General features: G+C 33.0%; 2 protein-coding genes across 2 annotated transcripts in view; one reads left to right on the top strand and one right to left on the bottom strand.

Annotated features, from left to right (window-relative positions):
* The first annotated feature begins 324 nt into the window (after window positions 1-324).
* On the top strand, window positions 325-2,110 carry LOC123696547 (B-cell receptor-associated protein 31). Its single transcript, XM_045642819.1, has one exon. It carries the CDS (start codon window positions 483-485, stop codon window positions 1,149-1,151), a length of 669 nt encoding a protein of 222 aa, XP_045498775.1. The 5' UTR covers window positions 325-482; the 3' UTR covers window positions 1,152-2,110.
* Window positions 2,111-2,234: 124 nt separating this feature from the next.
* The window catches only part of LOC123696546 (venom carboxylesterase-6-like), a 36,443-nt gene continuing 18,436 nt past the window's right edge, over window positions 2,235-20,241 (bottom strand). Inside the window, exons 4-10 of the mRNA XM_045642818.1 lie at window positions 19,587-19,772; window positions 12,573-12,763; window positions 10,513-10,678; window positions 9,475-9,659; window positions 8,187-8,337; window positions 3,898-4,024; window positions 2,235-2,521 (exon numbers count right to left, since the gene is read on the bottom strand). Coding sequence (XP_045498774.1) covers window positions 2,326-2,521; window positions 3,898-4,024; window positions 8,187-8,337; window positions 9,475-9,659; window positions 10,513-10,678; window positions 12,573-12,763; window positions 19,587-19,772 — 1,202 coding nt within the window. The 3' untranslated portion in view covers window positions 2,235-2,325. The remainder of the gene's footprint in view (window positions 2,522-3,897; window positions 4,025-8,186; window positions 8,338-9,474; window positions 9,660-10,512; window positions 10,679-12,572; window positions 12,764-19,586; window positions 19,773-20,241) is intronic.

The raw sequence follows: 20,241 nt of genomic DNA, 5'->3' as shown, positions 1-20,241 counted from the left end.
ACTTACCGATGAAAGTTATTCCTTTGCACTTTTCCGTATTATTTGTATTATTTGTGCAATATCGTAACACACACGAAGGCATATTTGATGCGTTTCACTTTAAAACAAATAAAAATTGAGCGTGCAGTTACGCCATATGGCGTATGTTGAGCGGAGCATAAGTGATGTAGGCGGTGTCGTCTCCATATGTATATCTCAATGATTTCAACACATATTTCAATGTTTACAGTATTCTATTCATCTCTTTTATTCTAAATAATTATTATGATTATCTATGGTTTTAAAAGTCTTTAGTTTGACATGTTTTTTTACCTTGATTTCAATTTTCAGGTAGGTACACGTCATGTCAAATAAAATTGACTTTGCACTTTGAGAGAATATGAGTCATTGATATTTTCAATTGCATACGATTTCGTGGTCTCTTTAGTATAAAACTAGTGTGAACTCAATTATATCGTAAGTAGAACCTATATAGACGCAAGATGAGTTTGCAGTGGACGATAATCGCTACTTTTTTGTACGCTGAAATAGCGATCGTACTTCTTTTGACTTTGCCAATAGCGAGTCCTTCAAGATGGCAAAAGTTCTTCAAATCAAAGTTTTTAGCGTATGTAAGTGGCCAGGCATCCATATACTTCTTGGTATTGATCGGAGTTTTGATCCTATGCCTCCTAGATGCTATCCGTGAGATGCAAAAATACTCTAACATGGAAACGACCGACCATCAGCACCTCGACGCGGAAATGCAAGGTAACATGCGGCTTTTCCGTGCGCAAAGAAACTTCTACATTTCTGGATTTGCATTGTTCCTTCTTGTTGTAATTCGTCGTCTAGTGCAAATGATCTCTGAATTGGCTACTCTATATGCGCAAGCTGAGGCTAACTTCAGACAAGCGCAAAGCGCGTCGGCGGCCGCCAAGAGCCTCCTTGCGCAACAAGGCTCTGGTGATGAAAAGAGCAAGAAGGATCTGGAAGAACTTGAGACCAAGATTTTGAATTTGGAAAAAGAACTGTCCAGGGAAAAGAAGGACAAGGAAGCTGTCAAATCTCAGGCTGAAAGCTTAAACAAGGAGTACGACAGGTTGTCAGAAGAGTACAGCAAATTGCAAAAGAAGATCACAGTTGCAGGTGGTGATAAGAAAGATGAATAAGCATTTAATATCATGGGTATTAAGTCCAACTTTTAAATTTATATTTAAGATCTCTATTTTTGAGCAAAATCAAATAAACTTCAAAATGTCAGTTGTACTAAACGGCAACTGTGGCTTATCTGTAAATTATTGTTATTGCATCAATCATCAATGCTTTATTAATGTTATCATATCAGTCATATAAATAAATCAAGAACGATTATAACTATTTTTAATAATGAATCAGCTCTGTGATTCATTCTAGCCTTGAACAAATGCCTTGTGAAAGAGAATATTTTCCAATAATTATTTAAAGATGTTTGTCTTCTGTTTCTGTTTGCTTAGTATTAGCTGAAAAAGTCTGATTTAGTTGTTTTGGGGCATTTTTATTAGATAAGTGTGTAATGTTGAGAATTGTTAAGCTATTGCATAGCTTCTATCGCTGGCCTTGAGCGCGGGGACCGAATCGAGAAATTCCGTAACGAAAAAACCTCACCCTACTCCGGCGGGCGGAGGTGTGGCTTGAAGGCATAGCATGCAATAGCTTTACTGTGGCAGTCCCCGAGTGCCACACATCGCTTTTTTAAATATTTGAGTTGCTTTTACTTGGTTGTTTCTATACACAAGTTTTTGATTCTTACTACCTATATTTTATTATGAATATTGTGCTTTGGTTTATTTAGTTCTTTGTATGCTACATGTTTGATTTTCTTTGAAATAGAATTATTGTGTGCCAGCTGATCATGTTCTTTTCATCATATTATTGGAATCATCGAATGTATAGAAACAAAATTTTGTCATAAGAACATTTGTTGTTCTCTAAATTTAATAATTCTCTCTTTAATAATTTATAATATTATATAGATGTATTTTTGCATTTTAACCTTTAACAAAAGTAAAAGGATTATATGGGTTAGGTTAACTTATTACAACTTTGTTTATTGTGGTGTTGTAATGTGAAAATAAATATTTTTTATTAATTTGCTGTTTTAATTTCAAGAATAAGTCCATAAATAAAATTATTATTGTATATCAACATTATAGATAGGTACTAAGGTTAAAGAAATAATAAGTATGATTTTAATGGGCAGTAAATAAAGTAAACAATTTTTAATAACATTTAATTATTATAAACAATAGGTAAGTATATAACTCCATAGGTACAAGATATTTCATATAAGAAATACTACAAAAGTTACAACTCATCCTTTATGTTAGGATTATAATTTTCATTTTCAATAAACCCAAGGCTGTCCCAAAATGATCTGTGGCCGAAGTCAGGACAGGCTTCCATCTCGATTTTATCTGGTCCGTTAATTTGTAAGTAGTTCAATTCTGGTGAATTTGGTTTGATAGCGAGCCATTGCGGACTGTTTGGTAGACTGGGTTTCCTGTAAAAATACATAAAATTACAACAACAACAAAAATACTTTATTGTGCACTACAGAGAAAAGTGCAAGTAAGGACACAATACATTAGTTAATAAAAGAGCACAACAGGCGGTCTTATCGCTCAAACAGCGATCTCTTCCAGACAACCTGATGGACAACGAGACGCAGTGCAATTACGTATGTTTATGGACAAAGTTATAGAAAAAACATATTAATTAAAAATATCTGGTAATGTGTTTGTTGTTAAAAGATCTTTATGTATCAGAGATAAAAATTATGTTAGGAACTTATAGATGGACAAAATCGTCATTGGTGATGGAACATTGAATAGATTTTTTCCACTAATTTAAATTTATTCATGTATGCAAAATATTTGGTTTTCGCTTACAATTGTTTACGTACCTATTGTATTTTATCAGAATTCATTGCATAGGTTTTGGCAATATGAGCGGTATTGCTGTGGGTATTGCTATTTTATTTCAATATTTATAAACTAAAATAGACGGGGCTCAGTAAATATTATGCAAAAATGCTATTTTGATGCTGTCGCGGTAGGGATGACGTGGCTTTGGCTTCGTCTCCCGGTAGATAACATCTTTGAGTTCAAGGTTAATAAATATTAATCATTCTAAATAATAATTACTTACTTTTCTATTATTAAACTAGCTTTTCGCCCCGGCTTCGCCCGTGGTACCTACATGTTTTGATGTTTACGTTTTTTTTCATAAAAACTATCCTATCTCTCAAGTTGGATCGAACTGCACGTGGTGTGCGAATTTTATTATAATCGGTTAAGTGGTTTAGGAGTCCATTGAGGACAAACATTGTGACACGAGATTTATATATATATTAAGATATACATATTGTTCCGTACACTTTATAATTTAAAATACATAGTTTACAAATAATAGTTACGACAGATATGTACCTATAAACCTATTTCTTAAAAATACCCGCAACAAACGGGCGCGAAAACTATGAATGAAATGACGTCATTTTGTAAAAAATATGCTTACAGTATAAGTTCATAAAATTAATTTTCTCTTCAAAAATCAGTATTTACATGTAGGTATTGTTTACGTTAAATGTGTTGTACATTCAAAAAATATTCTAGTTATCCTAGTTACTTCCTACTAATATTATAAATGCGAAAGTTTGTGAGGATGTGTGTGTTTGTTACTCTTTCACGCAAATACTAATGAACCGATTACAATGAAATTTAGCATAAATGTAGAGGGTACCTTGGATTAACACATGGGATAGGATTTATCCCGAAAATTCCACGGGAACGGGAACTATGCGGGTTTTTCGTTAAAAACGCGGGCGAAGCCGCGGTCGGAAAGCTAGTTGTTGCTACAAATAATAATTGAACTCACCCAGTACTAGCAAAACTGTAAACCATATCAAGTAGCGCTTCTCTTATCTTGCCATCAGGTACATTGGAGGAAGCCGGTGTTGATTCGAAGTTAAATATTAGAAGCACGTCGTCCGCGTGACTAACGCCTGAATAAAAGGTTTTTTAATAATATTAATATAATTTTTTCTAATTTAAAATACATCGTGTATAACACACATTGTCATGCAAAATATCATAAAATAAGTTTTCCTACATTATTTTAGTTGTCTTTAAAATAGATGCACTGGGTGGATCCAAAAGAATAGATTTTATTGTTATAAAATCTTTAAAATCTATGTACTCGTATATGGAGGTATACTTAGTTTTTTTACTTATTTGTATAAATATTAGCAATAGCTGTATTCGTAAGTTATATTGTAATCATTATGAAAAGAGGAATTTATATTGAGGAAAAGTCCCTATCTAAAAAACAATTTTAAAATAGCGACTTCCTCAACGTAAATTCCTGTTATTTTTGGACAATTTCTTGATAAATATTTCTAGTTAAAATGGGATTATTAAATTAGAATGATATTATTATAGTTTATGTTTTATCGACCTTATCATAGATATGATACAAATATCCGTTCAGGAAAATGTAAATAATACCTACTTAGTTTAGGCGTGTAACTATGGAAATATACAAAATTTACGATATTCCTACCTACCTACATGTAAAACTCTCTGTTAAGAATCTTATATAAACCTGCCCGGGGCTACTCGGTTATACATAATATAAAGTTTCTTAGAATAATGGCCCAGGGCAAAGCCTAAATCCACATTTGAGCATATTGATATTACAAATGAATTTCACCCGTTTTAATTTAGGCATAGGCTTTTTGTTTTCAGAGAATACGTTTTATAATAAGAAGCAAATATGACTTGAAGTTAATTTTCGGCTTTTACCCGACTTTTGAAGTAAAGTATTGTGTAGTAATAGTACGGGAGCTAGCAACGTTTAAAAAAAAGTCATTTTAGTATAGTTGGGTTTTTGATATGCTGTTCCTCTTGCTATTTCGGTTAGAGTCCGGGCTGTCTGGCTGGCCGCAGTGGTTGCGTTTATTAGTGCGCATCTTATCTGCACAGGAAAATATCCTTAATTTAAAGTCATTTTTTAACGCGTAATTTTTAATCGTTTGCCTTTAGATAGATCCATTAGACATAATTTTTTTATTGCAAGTCGTTTTTTTCGTTGTAAAATAGGTGCCATACGCAATTTTTATTTCAAAATAACTAAAATGTCATCGAAATAAGTGAAATTACATCAACATGAGTCCGCTTAAAAGGTAAGTAATAACTTTATTATTTATATTATATTATCCTTTTTTAATACTTATATTGAATTATTAGTAAACTAATATTTTTAATAGATTGTTTCATATTTATTACACTTTTGGGTATAAATATGAATTTGATGATATTTGTATATTCTAGTGTTTGATTTTACGCGAGTATTATACATTTTGAAATTAAAGACTTGAGAAAATAATACAATGAATAAATCGCGTTTAAAATCCGTTAAAAAGTCTTTAATTTCTTGATGATATTTGGTTTTTATCAAGTTTACATTAACGTCCTATTTGAGGTTCGTTGGGAAAAAGGAGGCGATATGGTAGATTGTTGCAAAAAAACTGTAAATAGTAAAATGAATATTATATATAGTATAAGTAACACAGTGATTACTTATCCTTCACTGGGACTCATGTTGATGGAATTTCACTTATTTCGATGATATTTTAATTATTTTGAAATAAAAATTGCGTCTGGCACCTATTTAACAACGAAAAAAACGTCTTGCAATAAAAAATGTATGTCTAATGGATCTATCTAAAGGCAAACGATTAAAAATTACGCGTTAAAAAATGACTTTAAATTAAGGATATTTTCCTGTGCAGATAAGATGCGCACTAATAAACGCAACCACTGCGGCCAGCCAGACAGCCCGGACTGTAACCGAAATAGCAAGAGGAACAGCATATCAAAGAACCAACTATACTAAAATGCTCACTTGTCAACGTTGCTACCTCCTAGAATATAAAATTTGAATTGCTTTTAACGGAATATTTTGTTAGTTAGGTACGTAACTTTAAACTGATATTGTAAAGATAAGCTAATTCGAAAGATAAAAGTATGAAGAATGCTGTAGTACCTATGAATAGAATGTACCTACATATACCTTTGATGTTTTAGGAAATGAGTGTTTTTATTATTTTTATAACACTTTAGTCTAGCATAATACATAGATATTAATAAAAAATACACTCACCGGCACGGAATCTTGGCCACTGCAAAATTTTGCGTAAAATAACACTATTTCTTTTCTACTACAAAAATCAATAAAAATTTAATCAAAACTAGTTACTTTAATGTTTTAACTAACTTTTAGTAATAATTGGAAGTTTATAAGAAGTACTATCGCGTAGATATGAATTAAACAAGAATATACGCTTTTCCTGTGAAATTTAAATGATTTCTTAAAAAATGCACAAAAATTAGAAAGAACGTTTCCATAAAAAAAAATTGAATCTTTTAATATAGGGTGTTTCCTTCTCTTGCCTTAAACACTGTTTGCATCCAGTCTGGCATACTCTAGAAGACATTTTTGATGTCCACTTGAGCTATAGTGTACCAAACGGCCCCAGCTGTACTTCTAAGCTCATCTAACATTGGTGCTGGGTTGGAATCGAACTTTATGTTTCTTTTTAGCATGTCTCAGATGTGTTCTATTGGATTAAGATCCGGGCTACGAGCTGGCCACTCCAATTTTTCAATAATAACCTATTGAAGGTACTCTTATACGCATCGTACGACACGCGGACGTGCGTTATAGTGTATTAGTAGCAAATTTTATTCTCTGATAAACCTGTAATAGGGCTGAACATGTTTCTGGAGAATTTCTTCGATGTACCTGATCAAATTTAAGCCATTATCTACGATAACTAACTCCGTGCGAGCATCGAAACTTATACCTCCCCATACCATTATTGACCCTCCATGAAAAATCGCAGTTTGAGTGTGGTGATGGGTGAAAACCTCTCTTCTCGTCTCCTCTATAATGACTCTTGGCTATCAGAAGCTCGTAAAGTGCCTTAGCAGTCATCTGTGAACACCTCACGAGCGCACTGGCTGTGGGTCCAGTTTTCATGTTCTCGTGCAAAACGAAGACGTGCTTCTCTGTGATGTCTGAGGAGTTCTGGACGGCGTGCTGGTCTGCAAACCTTCAAATTAACTTCCTTCATTAGTCTTCTCACCGATTGCTCACTCACATTTATTATCCTGGTGTTTTAGAGTCGGTGGCGTATCTCAAAAACTGTCAGAAAGCCATTTCTGAGTATCTCTTGAACAATAAACGGGTCTTCTAAAGCTGATGTGCACCTCACGCCTTCATTTCCTGGTCTGCACGTGTAGCTGCCAGTCTCCTAGTATCTTCTCTATGCATAGTGCATCGCCGAACGTGGTACGTACTGTACATTAGGTACTTTATGTTGCGGCAGTCATTGGTCTAACATTGTGATGGCCTGAGCAGGTTGTTCAGATGTTAACGGCATTTTTTATTGTTTGTTATGATCATTGACTACAGTACAACAATAACAATATCTTAAAACGGCATAAACGATATCGAAAAAAGTTTAAAACGAACAATTCGTAACTTCGGCTTAACCGCACAAATCACAAATTTCGAGTAACTCTTAAAAAGTGGTAAAAGATTATTCTCAAACTTAATGATTTCTTACCATAAAATTAAACAAATAATATGTTAACATATCTGCATACAAAAAAATCGTGAAAAACACTTCAAACTTTTTTTATCGGCAAATTTGCAAGTGGCCAAGATTCCGTGCCGGTGAGTGTATTATTTTTCTTTGGTTATAGAGGTTGTGTCTAGTTGTTATTTTAATAGATCAAATATTTAAAGCCAACAAAGATCACAGCAAATGAAGAAAATAAACAGGAATACACAAATTATTAAAACAACATAATATTTCGAAAAACAGAGACAAACGTGCACTGTATTCTTAGAGAGTCTTGTCTTAGCATAAAATATGTACCTAGGTATGTTGAGACTCACGCTTGTATTCAGTATTGTATAGATAATTAACACCCAGATACAGAGCAAATATCTATGTTCATCAAACAAATATTTGCCCTGGGTGGGAATCGAACCACCCACTTCTGGCTTGGAAGCTGCCTTCCGACTATGCGGTCACTACCAAGCCAACCGGTCAGTCAAAGAGGAAGCAATGCACAAACATACAAAAACAAACTCACCATAATCCTTATCACTACCAGTCATCAATTTGGACAAACTGAACTCAGCTCGATGCGAATATCTATACAAGTAGGTCGGTTGTCCCGTTGTAGAGGCGTGCATTTGGACCATCTTGCCGACGTCTACTGCGAATAAACGGTCCCCGAGAGCCTGGGAAATTTGTTTAATGGAGGGTAGAAATGAAAACAAAAAAACTGGAGAGCTGTCAAGGGATGGAACGAAGTTACTAGAATAATTACTGGATTGCTTTCTCTGAGTGAGAGAGACAGAAAGAGAATTATAAGGAACTTCGTTCCAAAAATACAAACAATTGCAAACTGCATAATATAATAGTGGGTAGAATGAAAAAAAAAAATAGTTTGTAAAAACACGTAGTTACAATCGTAAAGTGTTCATATATAAATCTTATGATAAATGTGAAAGTTTCTGAGAAGAATGGAAGTTTGATACATTTTGAGGTAAAAAAAGGCGATATGATATGTAAGAGAAAACTTTATAAAACTAATGTTTGAGATTTGCAATCAAAATATTCAGGGCATTTTGAAATTTTTATGTCATTTTCACAATGGGGCTTAATCTAACGACACCGTAGGTAGGTACTAAGCTAAATATGTTATGATTGCAAAAACTACCATGTACTTAATTTTCACGAAAGTGCATAATGTCCATACCAATGTTATTCTCACTCGTAGTCTGTTAAAATCTAGACGATATTCTAAAAATACCACTCTACAGACTGTTTGGCGTCCAACAGTTAGATAACTACTATAAATATCAGCTGTTAGTTTAACTTATGTGCACGCTCCGGGACTTTCAATAAATTTCACTGAAGCGACACTACTTGAGTAATTATGTGATTTAACGTGCGAAAGAATAGAAGGTTTGGTATTTGATTTCGCGGGGTATTTTCTTCTGGTCTTTTCTATACATAGACTGATGCAATTTTGGAATATTTCTGTTTACCTTTTGGTCGGTAAAAATAAAAAATCTTACAAAAAAAAATTATAACTGTATGTAGTGAAACTGGCTCTTATAATATAATATATTATAAGAGGAGGGGAATATATTATTACAACTCTATGGGGAGTTGATGGGAGAGATAAAATAGTTGCGGAGACAAAAGTTGCTCTTGCGCGCTAGATCTTACTATGATTTTTTCTGTTTTTATGTGTAGAGGGATCAATTCGATAAATCGAACATCGAAGAATAACGCAGGATACTTCTGTCACGAAAAAAGAACTTAAAAAAAACAAGCGTTTCACCAATTAAAAAAAATGAATTCCTCACCTGTACTAGTTCTCCAAAGGTTTCTTCACTAACAGGCTTGCCTTTCAAGTAAAACTGTTTGATCTTATTCGCTACAGCAGTTCGGAGGCTGAGGGGTAAAGTGTCGTTATACTCGAAGATGTTGCTAGCGAGATGATCCCATCGGGCCTCTAATTCAGGTAGGATGCTAGGGTCTGTGAGGTATGCTGGAAAATACAGAGATAAATAAATAAAATGTATTTGTAATAGACAAAATATTTTTTTTAATGAACATGGTAAAGTCGTGCTTTTTACCTTCCATCTCCTAGGAAGGTAAAAAGCACGACAAACAAGCTATTTTTTAAATGAAGATAGTAAATTGAAGATTAAAGAGGGAAAGCAGTGCTTATTTGCTGTTTCAGCAATATATTGTATCGACAAGTCCCGCTATCTCCTGAGAAGAACTTGCTAAGAAGGCTATATCCTCCAGGTATGGTTGGTAAATATTTATCAGACTTTTTGGCAAAAAAGGAAACATACGATAAGATCTCAGGGTAAGACTATGTTCATATGATTAGTATGTGATATTCGTAATAACACGCTCGAAAAAAGCTCATTATGATAATATAATTGATACCTAATTATCTCATACAAAAGAATTTCCATTTTGTTAAACAAAATATATTAAAAGCGCGATTTATAATAAATTTGATAGCAAGAGAGTTCCGAAGAAGAAAATATAAAGCAAACAAAAATTTTCTAATAGTGTCTGAGATTTATAGACCATTATTTTTCTTACGTTTCAAATAACATGGCGGAGATAAAAACGTGGTTTTATAGTGTTTTGGTATTAGGTAGATCAAGATGCTTGTTTTATAGATCCTTTTTTTTGTTATAAAAATAATAGTTAATAACAAATGATTTTGTTTTGTTTATTAAAAGGTAAATGATTAGTCTAAAATGCCTATCATACAAAATAATTTAAAATGTTTAAAATAAATAAAAGGAATTCAAACCCCATCGGGTCCTGAAAACTTATTAAAAATACATACTTAAAATATATACTAAACAAAACATTACCTGCAGCAGGATACAAGCCCTCTTCTGAAGTAACAGACCCTATAAGGGGCACGCTATTAACGGAGCCAGATTTGGCCGCATGGTACGGGTACTGGGTCAAAAATGGGTACTTAGAGCCCACCTCAGCTGTGGGAGTGAATGGTGTGAACATGTGGACCTTCCAATCCTAGAATAAATGACAGAAAATATTTAATATTTAAAGAATAGAAAAGATTCGATCGCGAAGCGGGATTCGAACCCGCATCTTACGCCTTGCAGGGGCAACGCTTGACCTTTCGGCCACTAGTGGCCACGGCCAGGTCATCTTATGTTAAAATATTTAGTTTAATAGCATTCAAATGCATTGTAAATAGAAAGATCGATCACGAGGCGATTTAATCATTAAGTACTAGACGCTTGCTCCGACTTCGTTCGTGTATAAAAAATATTTTTTTTTTCGTTAAAGACGTAGCATTCAAATGGTAAAAAAATGGATCGAGTTTTTTAGTTTAATCAACAATAACAACAACACATAAAAAACTCAATTTTTTCAGTTAAGTTTTTTTAAGTTGACGGGATTGAATTTAAAAAGGTTAAGTTAAAGTTTAAGATCATGTTACACAGTTGATGGATTAATAGGTAGTTGGTTAAACTAATAAACACAAAAAAAAAAAAATGTTGCGTGTTTTTTGTTGTTGTTTTTGTACTTATTACATGGAAAATTATATTATAATGACTAATCCTAATAACGAATAATTCGAATGTTTGCACGTTTATTTTTTATGTTAATTAGCTAAACATTTAGTTTTTATACTGAACCCGTGTGAAACGGATTATTTATAGAATATTTTGAAGATCCGCATGAAAACAAAAAAATGGAAATTTACCAGCCAATTATTTTTTGGTAATAAACGAAATACACAAAGCGACACAATAGATTTACATAACAGTGATGCAGATAAGATTTACCTAGCCTCAGTAATTTAGGTAAATTTGGCTCTAAATTATCATCAAATCTCATTATCAAAATTTGTGCTGATCAATCATCCGCATTTACGTGACGTCATTTAATATTTTTTTCATACTTCTCAATTTTTTATATGATTTTTTTCGGAAATTAGGAACAAACCATTATCTAATTAGGTAATTACATAATTAAGTCACGTTTATTTAGTACGATAAGAAATACAACTACAAAAAAGCGTGTGTGCCGAGCACACGTGTCAGAAGTGAAACTTATTTGGCAAGATTCAAAGATACCAAAATCGTCGCCTTAATCCATGTGACGGTATTGCCATGACGTGACCTTGAAATTTTACCCTCAACGTGCCTAAAGAAGTCTCACTTCAAAAAAATGTAGCACTATTGTAATTTAGTTGTTACAACACAATTTAACAGTTGACGTAAATGAAGAAATATACTGCATCATTTGTCACGCGAAACTATAATCAAATACTTTGTAATTATCTATAGGAATTATATTTGCAATTTTAATTATCGGTTGAGATCTTTCAATATGGATATTTCCTGTTTTTTTATCTAGTTTTGTATAATTTGTATAATCTATACTTCCACGTGTTTGTACCGAGTTGAATTATAGAAATATGCGCTCTTATTAATTCCGCCCTTCTTTGCTAGAAGGACGCGATGTTTTTTGAAATATTAGCTATCATCCCTATATATTTTAAGTTTAAGTTTTGTTTGAAATTGATCTTATAAAAGATTTAATTTAATAAAACTAATTTATAAGGCAGAAATTACTACAAACAACTATTTATTTTATAATATGGCGTAATACTTGATATCTACTTCTTGAAAATGATTCATCTTTTGAGCTACCTACAGGGTGGAAAACGCGCAGTGACAAAAAAAAATCGCCAATTAAGCGAAATCCATAACCTATAATAACGATAACCATTGACGTACGATATACATACATACTATGTTGTTTATAGTCTACTTATAAGTTATAGCGCTTTGTGGTCCATTACGTAACATCAATACCTTATTTTAATAATATACTAGTAAGCGGTAACATATACCTACTAGGTATGTACTTAAAAATTACTCAAGATACTCACATACATCTCGATCTGTGCCTTCACAATGACCTCAGCTGGCCTGTACTTCATACAATCCACCATTTCCTTGTTATTATTTGTAGGACAGCCAACTACAGCAGCCAGGGCCTTTGCCTTCTCAGCTGGCTTGATGGAATGTGTCCAGGACGCGAAGGAGGACCCGCTGAAGGCTATGCCGCGGTGAAATTTGTCTGAAAATAGACGTTATACAATGGGTGGAAGGTCGTTTTTTGGTTGGTGTTTTGGAGAGTTTTCTCTGGGTTTAGCGATGATAGACAAATGGTAATTGGTTTTATAATGCAGTTTTGTTGAATGTTTCCAACGTGAAATGGAACGCAGCAGAGCCATAAGCATACCTAAATACCAATATATCTTTCAACTAATGATAATCTACCTGTGATGTTATCACCATTAAATATAAAATGACATAAAAAATATTTGAATTAACAACTAATTTCGAATTACACCAAGTACATGTTAAGAAACACTGACAAGTTTTGGATCAAAAAGATCAAAAAAGCTAATAGCTTGGGAATTTTTTTAGTTGAAATCGAAAAAAAAAAATGGAATCACGAGAGACTCATGTTGTTAGTAAAATACCGAAGTTTCTTAAATATAATTTTCCTGGAGCATTGTTTCGAATACTCGAACAAACCAAGAACATTTTTTTTAGTTTTGTCATGTTTTTATGGTTTTATTAAGAACTAGCTGCTCCGCGCGGTTCAACCCCCGTGGCTCCACTCCTGTTGGTCGTACCGTGATGGTCTATAGCCATATAGTTAGAAGGTCTATACTCTTCCTCGATGAATGATCTATCTAACACCGAAAGAATTTTTCAAATCGGACTAGTAGTTCCCGAGATTAGTGCGTTCAAACAAACAAACAAACTCTTCAGCTTTATAATATTAGTATCTCATTACACTATGTAGTGACTATGTATGTTATGAATAGGTCGTGTTTTTAGAAAAAAATTGTTATGTTTTCTTGTTACCTTGAACATGTTTAGTAAATTATCATTACCGAAGTATATAATACATACGTATAAGTTCTAGATTAGATTAAATGATCCAGGATATTTTCTACCACTTAAGACTGATTTGATTATATTTTTTTCCTGGATATTTTCCCTTAATGCCTTATATTGTATAATATGGGAAAATATTCAAATTGGTTGTGTTATGTAGCACGGTATACATTATTAAAATAATACTTCACGTTTACATAATACGAAGACGAAGGAAACATTTATATGGTATTATTGTAAGAAAAGATAAGGAAGAAATATATAGTAGTACATTTTGCGTTTCTTTGCCTTTCTCCCCGTGGTAGCCTGGCAGAGATCACTGCATAGTGACAAGGCCGCCCTTTGTGCTTTTTAATCTTATTTTTTGTAACCTTTATGTATATTTTGTTTCTTGCACAATAAAGTGTTAAATAAATAAATAGTACCTAGGTACATACTAACTGTGCCCCGGGGTTGAACTCGCGTATTAAATTGGTCGAAACTTTCATCCCCCATTTCACCCCTTTATGATTGACTAGCTTCCGCCCGCGACTCCGTCCGCGCGGATGTCGGTCTTTGCGTGGATGGTTTATTTCTCCATTTTGAGTAACTCGGACAATGACATCTTATAAATATCTATTGGACCCAAATACGGCTAGGTCTATAATAATACGCAACGTGTGTTCGCGGTACCTACTACAGAACAACGTCTATGGATAACTGAAAAATTGAGATTAATTTTTTTTCTACGTATTTTTCCAGGATAAAAAGTATCCTATTTTACGCCCAGGATAATAAGGTATAATTATACCAAGTTTCATCGAAATCGAACCGGTAGTTTTCACGTGATGTCTTCACATACAGACAGACAGACAGACAGACAGACAGACAGACAGACAGACAGACAGACAAAAACTTTTTTAAACACATATTTGGGTTTGGTATCGATCCAGTAACACCCCCTGCTAGTTATTTTTTCAATATTTTCAATGTACAGAATTGACCCTTCTACAGATTTATTATATGTATAGATTCTTTAAAAAAAAAGTTTTAGTCTTACCGTGTTTCTTCGACTAAGTATTTTCATTCAAAATTTATCCCAAATCAATGCTGTGTTTTAGCCGTAAATACGTAAACGTATAGTAACAGAGGGACAGACAGAAAAATTTTCAGATTTTCAGATTTAGTTAGAATTTTTAACATTGTACGAAATAATGGTAATGAACTTTGTTTAGCAATGTCAATAGTCGTACGTAGTTCAGACATGATTCAATTAACCTCGGATGCAACCAGTTATAGTTGCAATTGTTAAATGGATGCAGTTAAATTTCCTACAGATTGAAACCAATATTTTCTATGTTATTTTTTACGTGATTTAATTTTTTCGATACCACAGCCGAATTTTTTAACTAGTGGTCGAAATAGGACAGTAACCATAAACAAAACAGTATGTATGTATTATATAAGATATAATCTGCGAAATCTATATTTAAATATCTGACTTACTCTTCATCATTTAGGGGTATGAAAAGATGTTACCCGATTCTCAGACCTACCCGATATGCACACAAAATTTCATGAAAATCGGTCCAGCCGTTTTGTAGGAGTATGGTAACTAACATTGTCACAGGGGAATTTTATATAAGAAGATATACCGCTGGGCAGACAAATATATAATATGTATAGTTGTCTGCCCAGCAGACCCATTTCACTCTCCAAAATTCCAAATCACGTGGCTATTGTGAAACTTAGCCGGTAAACATGCAAATACCCGCGGGCGTTTATTTACTCTGAGATGGGTTTGTTTGACTCTGTTAAATGCATTTACATAATTAAACTTGGAAAATTTTAACTGGTAGGTGGTCTGGTTTTGGGATTCAATTGTGTTGGTATATGTTACATGTTGTTTCGTACCTAGATGTTATGTGTGTTGTATTAGCGAAATAAATGTTTTGTCTAAGTATACAATCGTATAACGCACTTCATTAAAGAAACGAAATGGCGGCCAAAGCTGACACTGACATAATATGGTAGGGTCAGCAAAAACGAAAATAAAAATAACGTAAATGGATAATTATTTTATTAATTACTTATTTCAATTTATCGTTATAAAAATCTTTTGGGAGTGTGGAAATTAGAAGAGCAGGATTCGTTATATGTAGTTAATTGATTTAGTTTCGTGTTGCATAAATGCATAGTTTATGTAATTAAAAATTGTAAATGAGGAATTGACGTGTAGAGTGCAAGCAGATTCTTATAATTCTGTGCCTCCAGTGAATAAGGGAATAACTCAAAAACAGCACTTTTCAGGAGAGAAAAAACTATTTATCAACACTAAATCTTTATAACTTCAAATTTTTAAGCTTGTATGGGTAAGATATGATGTTAGACTTTAGTTTTACATATGAACAGATATTGTAACAACCCCATAAATATACTTTTTTCGTGTTTTTTTGTAGTTGTGCCCTTATGAACGAGTACTTCATGGAATAACTCAATGTATTCACATAATGTTTTTTTTGCTCTTTGCAATATAACGACTTATGCCCTAATGCACTATGTTCATAGTCGCATAACACGACTTAAATTATTGCCAGTTTTGGTTTTATAGAAATGATGCGACTTATTATGCTTGAAATTTGTGTATTTTATGACTCAATTGAGGCCTTTTAGTGGAACAACCATGCACGTAGTTTGAAAAACGAATAAAATCAACGGATTTTTTATCGTTATTAGATATAATAAAAACAATACAACATGTAGGTGCAATAAAAACAAAACAACATGCATTTAACCCTAGAAGTCCAATCTACGTAAATTTAATGTACACCGCGGCGAAATAACTTTGTCTTTTCTATATTTACCATCGAATCGCTTCGAAATCCAGAAACAACTCATTAGCCGTCGAGACCTAGCAGTACATAGTTGGCTCATCCCGGTAAATTCCGCCATTTTGTAGTAAAGAGGATGTTGTACGTCATTTTGACGTATAATTGGGCTTTTCGTAACTTTTACGATTGTTTAAAAAAAATATTTTGTGTTGATTTATTTGAATATTTTTTTTCCAAGTCACGTTTAACATGATATAGTATTATATACTATATATTGAGTATAAAATAGGATCCAGAAAACTTTAACACTAGGACGAAAAACCTTCAATTTTAGTAAATGACGATTATTGTCCTCCGCTGGATTTGGACTCCAAGCAAGAGGATTGGGTGGCTGAAGATGTTGTCTGGAGAAAAACCGAATATGTCATGGTGGTTATACATTGAGGATACAAGCACTATTAAGAGATAAGAGAAGCTCGAAAACCATATTCCTGTAGGTATGTTCAGTTACCTTACAGGGAAAGTTATAGGTGGTCAGTGGCAATATTTTACGGCATGATATGGAATTTTAACAATTTCTATATCTTATAATATCAAAATAATATAGATAAATAAAGAAAAAACAATGAGCCGCAAAGATTTTATGAAAAAATTAAGCACAGATTTGAAGGTGCCTTGGATGCAAATACGACTTGAAGAGACTCTACGTGACAATATCCAAATTTTTTCAAAATATATGGTACCAGAGTATCCATAATATGTTTACGATAATGCAGGACCAAAATAGTTTCGATATTGCGGATTTTTTCCTATAAAAAGGCAAATTACAGTGGCTAAAACGCTATATGAGAGAGAACACAATATTCATAATTGTCAAGACTGGTTATAATTTTTTTTTTCTATGCGTCTATAATTATAGTATTATTGTAGTTAGATTAAATAAATAAAAAAAGATTAAAAACTAGTTATTTTTTATAAAACTTACCCAAATATAAGAAGAAAATATTATAAGTTTAACATTTTTGTTGGCTTTTTTTAGATGATTCAATTATCGTTCTGTATTTATATAAACAAGGAGTATAATAAATTAAAACTGTATTTTTAATATCTATTGCAAAAAATAGTTAATTTCCATAGAAATATTATTAGTATCCCAAGTTAACTGATAAATAAAAAAACATTGAAAAATATTATTAAGCAAAAAGGAATAGTGTCCGTTGTTTCCGTGCAGTATTCAAATAGACCAATAGTAACACGGCATTAATGCAAAACTGTCTCATGTCGTCACTTGAACCAATGACACTAAGAGTTGTTCCTTTATGCTCATGTTAGAAAAATGACACAACTGCGTTTATACTAAAATAGTGTTAGCACGGATGGAACAAAATGAATTAAGTCTTTATTCAAAAAGTATAACTACACATATGTCTTTGTGTTCGTGGGTTATTTTGACTCGAAACGAATAGTTCCTTTGCGATTGCCTAAAATGATGGATAAGGTAACTTATACCGTTTATCACACCCTACTTATACCGTTTGGGTCATTCAAAAAACTGGGTTAGGATGCAGCTAGAGATATGACCTTTTGATATGTTGTGTATTTTGACGAGCTGAATCCAATGGTGCAATAAAAACCAAAGGGAATAACTCGTCTTACTCCCTTATTCACTGGAGGCACAGAATTTTCTACCGATTAGATATCTTTAGAAACTGAAGTACTGAAATGGATAGAGTATATATAGTTGGTATTTGGCTACTTTTTATAGCTACTATGTATTCATATAAATACTTAGTTTGGGATTAAGCAGCAAAAAGCCCGTTATACTAGAACTGCTTTTCAAAAAAAAAATGTAACTTGTTGAAATTTATCTACATCCGTTCACAAGTTCCGGCTGAAACGATGAAACATACGAACATAGAACCACTCTTTTTTGGAAGTTAGTTAAATAGAGTATCTATCACGGATATCTACATAATAATGGACAATGTTGCATTCGTTTTTTAATTATTATTGCATGTATTATGCATTCTCAGGCAACACCGGGTCGTGAACAAGTATTAAACAGCACATCTTACGTACGATTCTTTAGGTCGTAAACAAGTAGGTATTAAACAGCACATCTTAAGTACGATTCTTGTAAGTTTATCTAAGTATGTTCAAACATGACTCCCTAGATAAATGCTTTAAGGTACATATTTATAAATCTAAACCAATATTTAGTTAGTTTGTTATCGTTGCATTGTGAACGATTATATCTAAGAATAGAAAACTTGTTCTCAATAATAGTTTTGTTTACAATGTATGTTACAAATGGATGAGAATTTTTTGAAGTAAATACGCCATTGTAAAAAAATATATGAGTGACTGCTGACTTATAGCCTCGAGATTATTATGGTAAACAATTTTTTTGATTGGTTTTGTGTTAAACCATGTTTATCTATCGACGTTAAACTTAAGTTATAATTATTCGGGTATATTTTTTGTTAATGTTTTAATAGTATATTTTATGGAAAAAAATTCTAATCCTCTTCCTATTCGTGAAACTCAATTCTCATACCTAATCCTCGTCAAAGGTTGCCTGGAAGAGATCGTTATTTAAGCGACACGGTCGCCTTTTTGTGCGTAAATAAGCATAAAGTATTTGTATCCTTTTATATTGGTGCATTGAAAGTGGTATCATTATTTCATTTATTCATTAAATTGACAATATAAAAATATTATCTTGTTATCATTATTGTTTATTTACTACCAAAACAATACAAGACGGTGATAATTTTTCAAATCAAACTTCCTTATAAAATTCTTATAATAATATATACACAAGCTATAAGAAACATGAAGGTATTTAACAATTTAAAACGTCGCGTTCACATCAAGTGCACGCGCGGCAGTTGAGTGACATTTCATTTCCGACCGCTGAACGGGAAACACGCTCAATAAGATATTGAATTAATAATCATACCTACTTCTTGGACGTTTTTCAATTTTATGATATCAATATAGTGGTTTGAAAAGTTGGTATAAATAGATACATGTTGCATTATTGATAACTGAATAATATGGTATTATTATGTTTATTACCTGGTGTCAAAATATTCGATAGGATTATTATTGTGTTATTTCTTAAACAGTAAACTCAACACATGCAGAATTTGTAAAACCGGCCACTTTATCACTTACCTCTCGACATAGGAGACAGATAGTGATAGTGCACACTAGCGCCGCCAGCGGAGCACCCAGTTATTGTGACACTGTCCGGGTTGCCTCCAAACATCATGATGTTTTCCTTAATCCATTGCAGGGCGAAGGACTGGTCCTTTAGGCCTATGTTTCCTGGGGCTGCTTCATCGCCCGTGCTGAGGAAACCTGTAGGAAAATACAGATTTATTTTACTAGTGTATAGGGAATGTTCGAAGTGAAATTATTTTGATGTAACTAGTGGTGTTATAAGTAGAAAGGTAGGCTATAAGCGCTGCGGGAATACGTTGAAATGTGGCTAATTAGCCAGAATTTAGTCCAGTTGTCTCTTTTTCGCTTACGATAATTGAATTATGCCATCTTATAGATGTCTAATCGTGTGTGCGTTAGTGTGCCGTTTCGAGATCGTAAGTTAAGTTGGTAACCTATCTACACTACATCTTTTTACTTATAATATCATTAGATGTTAATGCAAATAGCGTATATCTATACATAAAGACAACAAAATATTAAATGAAGGTAGAAACAAAATTAGTATGCAGACCTTTAATAGATTTTTAATCCTAGGCGAGGGTCGTTATGATTAATGAAAGCGGTTTAACACCACCAAGTGATATTAGCTCTAATAAATCATCTG

Source organism: Colias croceus, chromosome 12, assembly GCF_905220415.1.
Source record: "Colias croceus chromosome 12, ilColCroc2.1".
Lineage (NCBI taxonomy): Eukaryota > Metazoa > Arthropoda > Insecta > Lepidoptera > Pieridae > Colias > Colias croceus.
The sequence above is the reverse complement of the archived record's forward strand: the minus strand, read 5'-3'. Positions and strand labels throughout refer to the sequence as shown.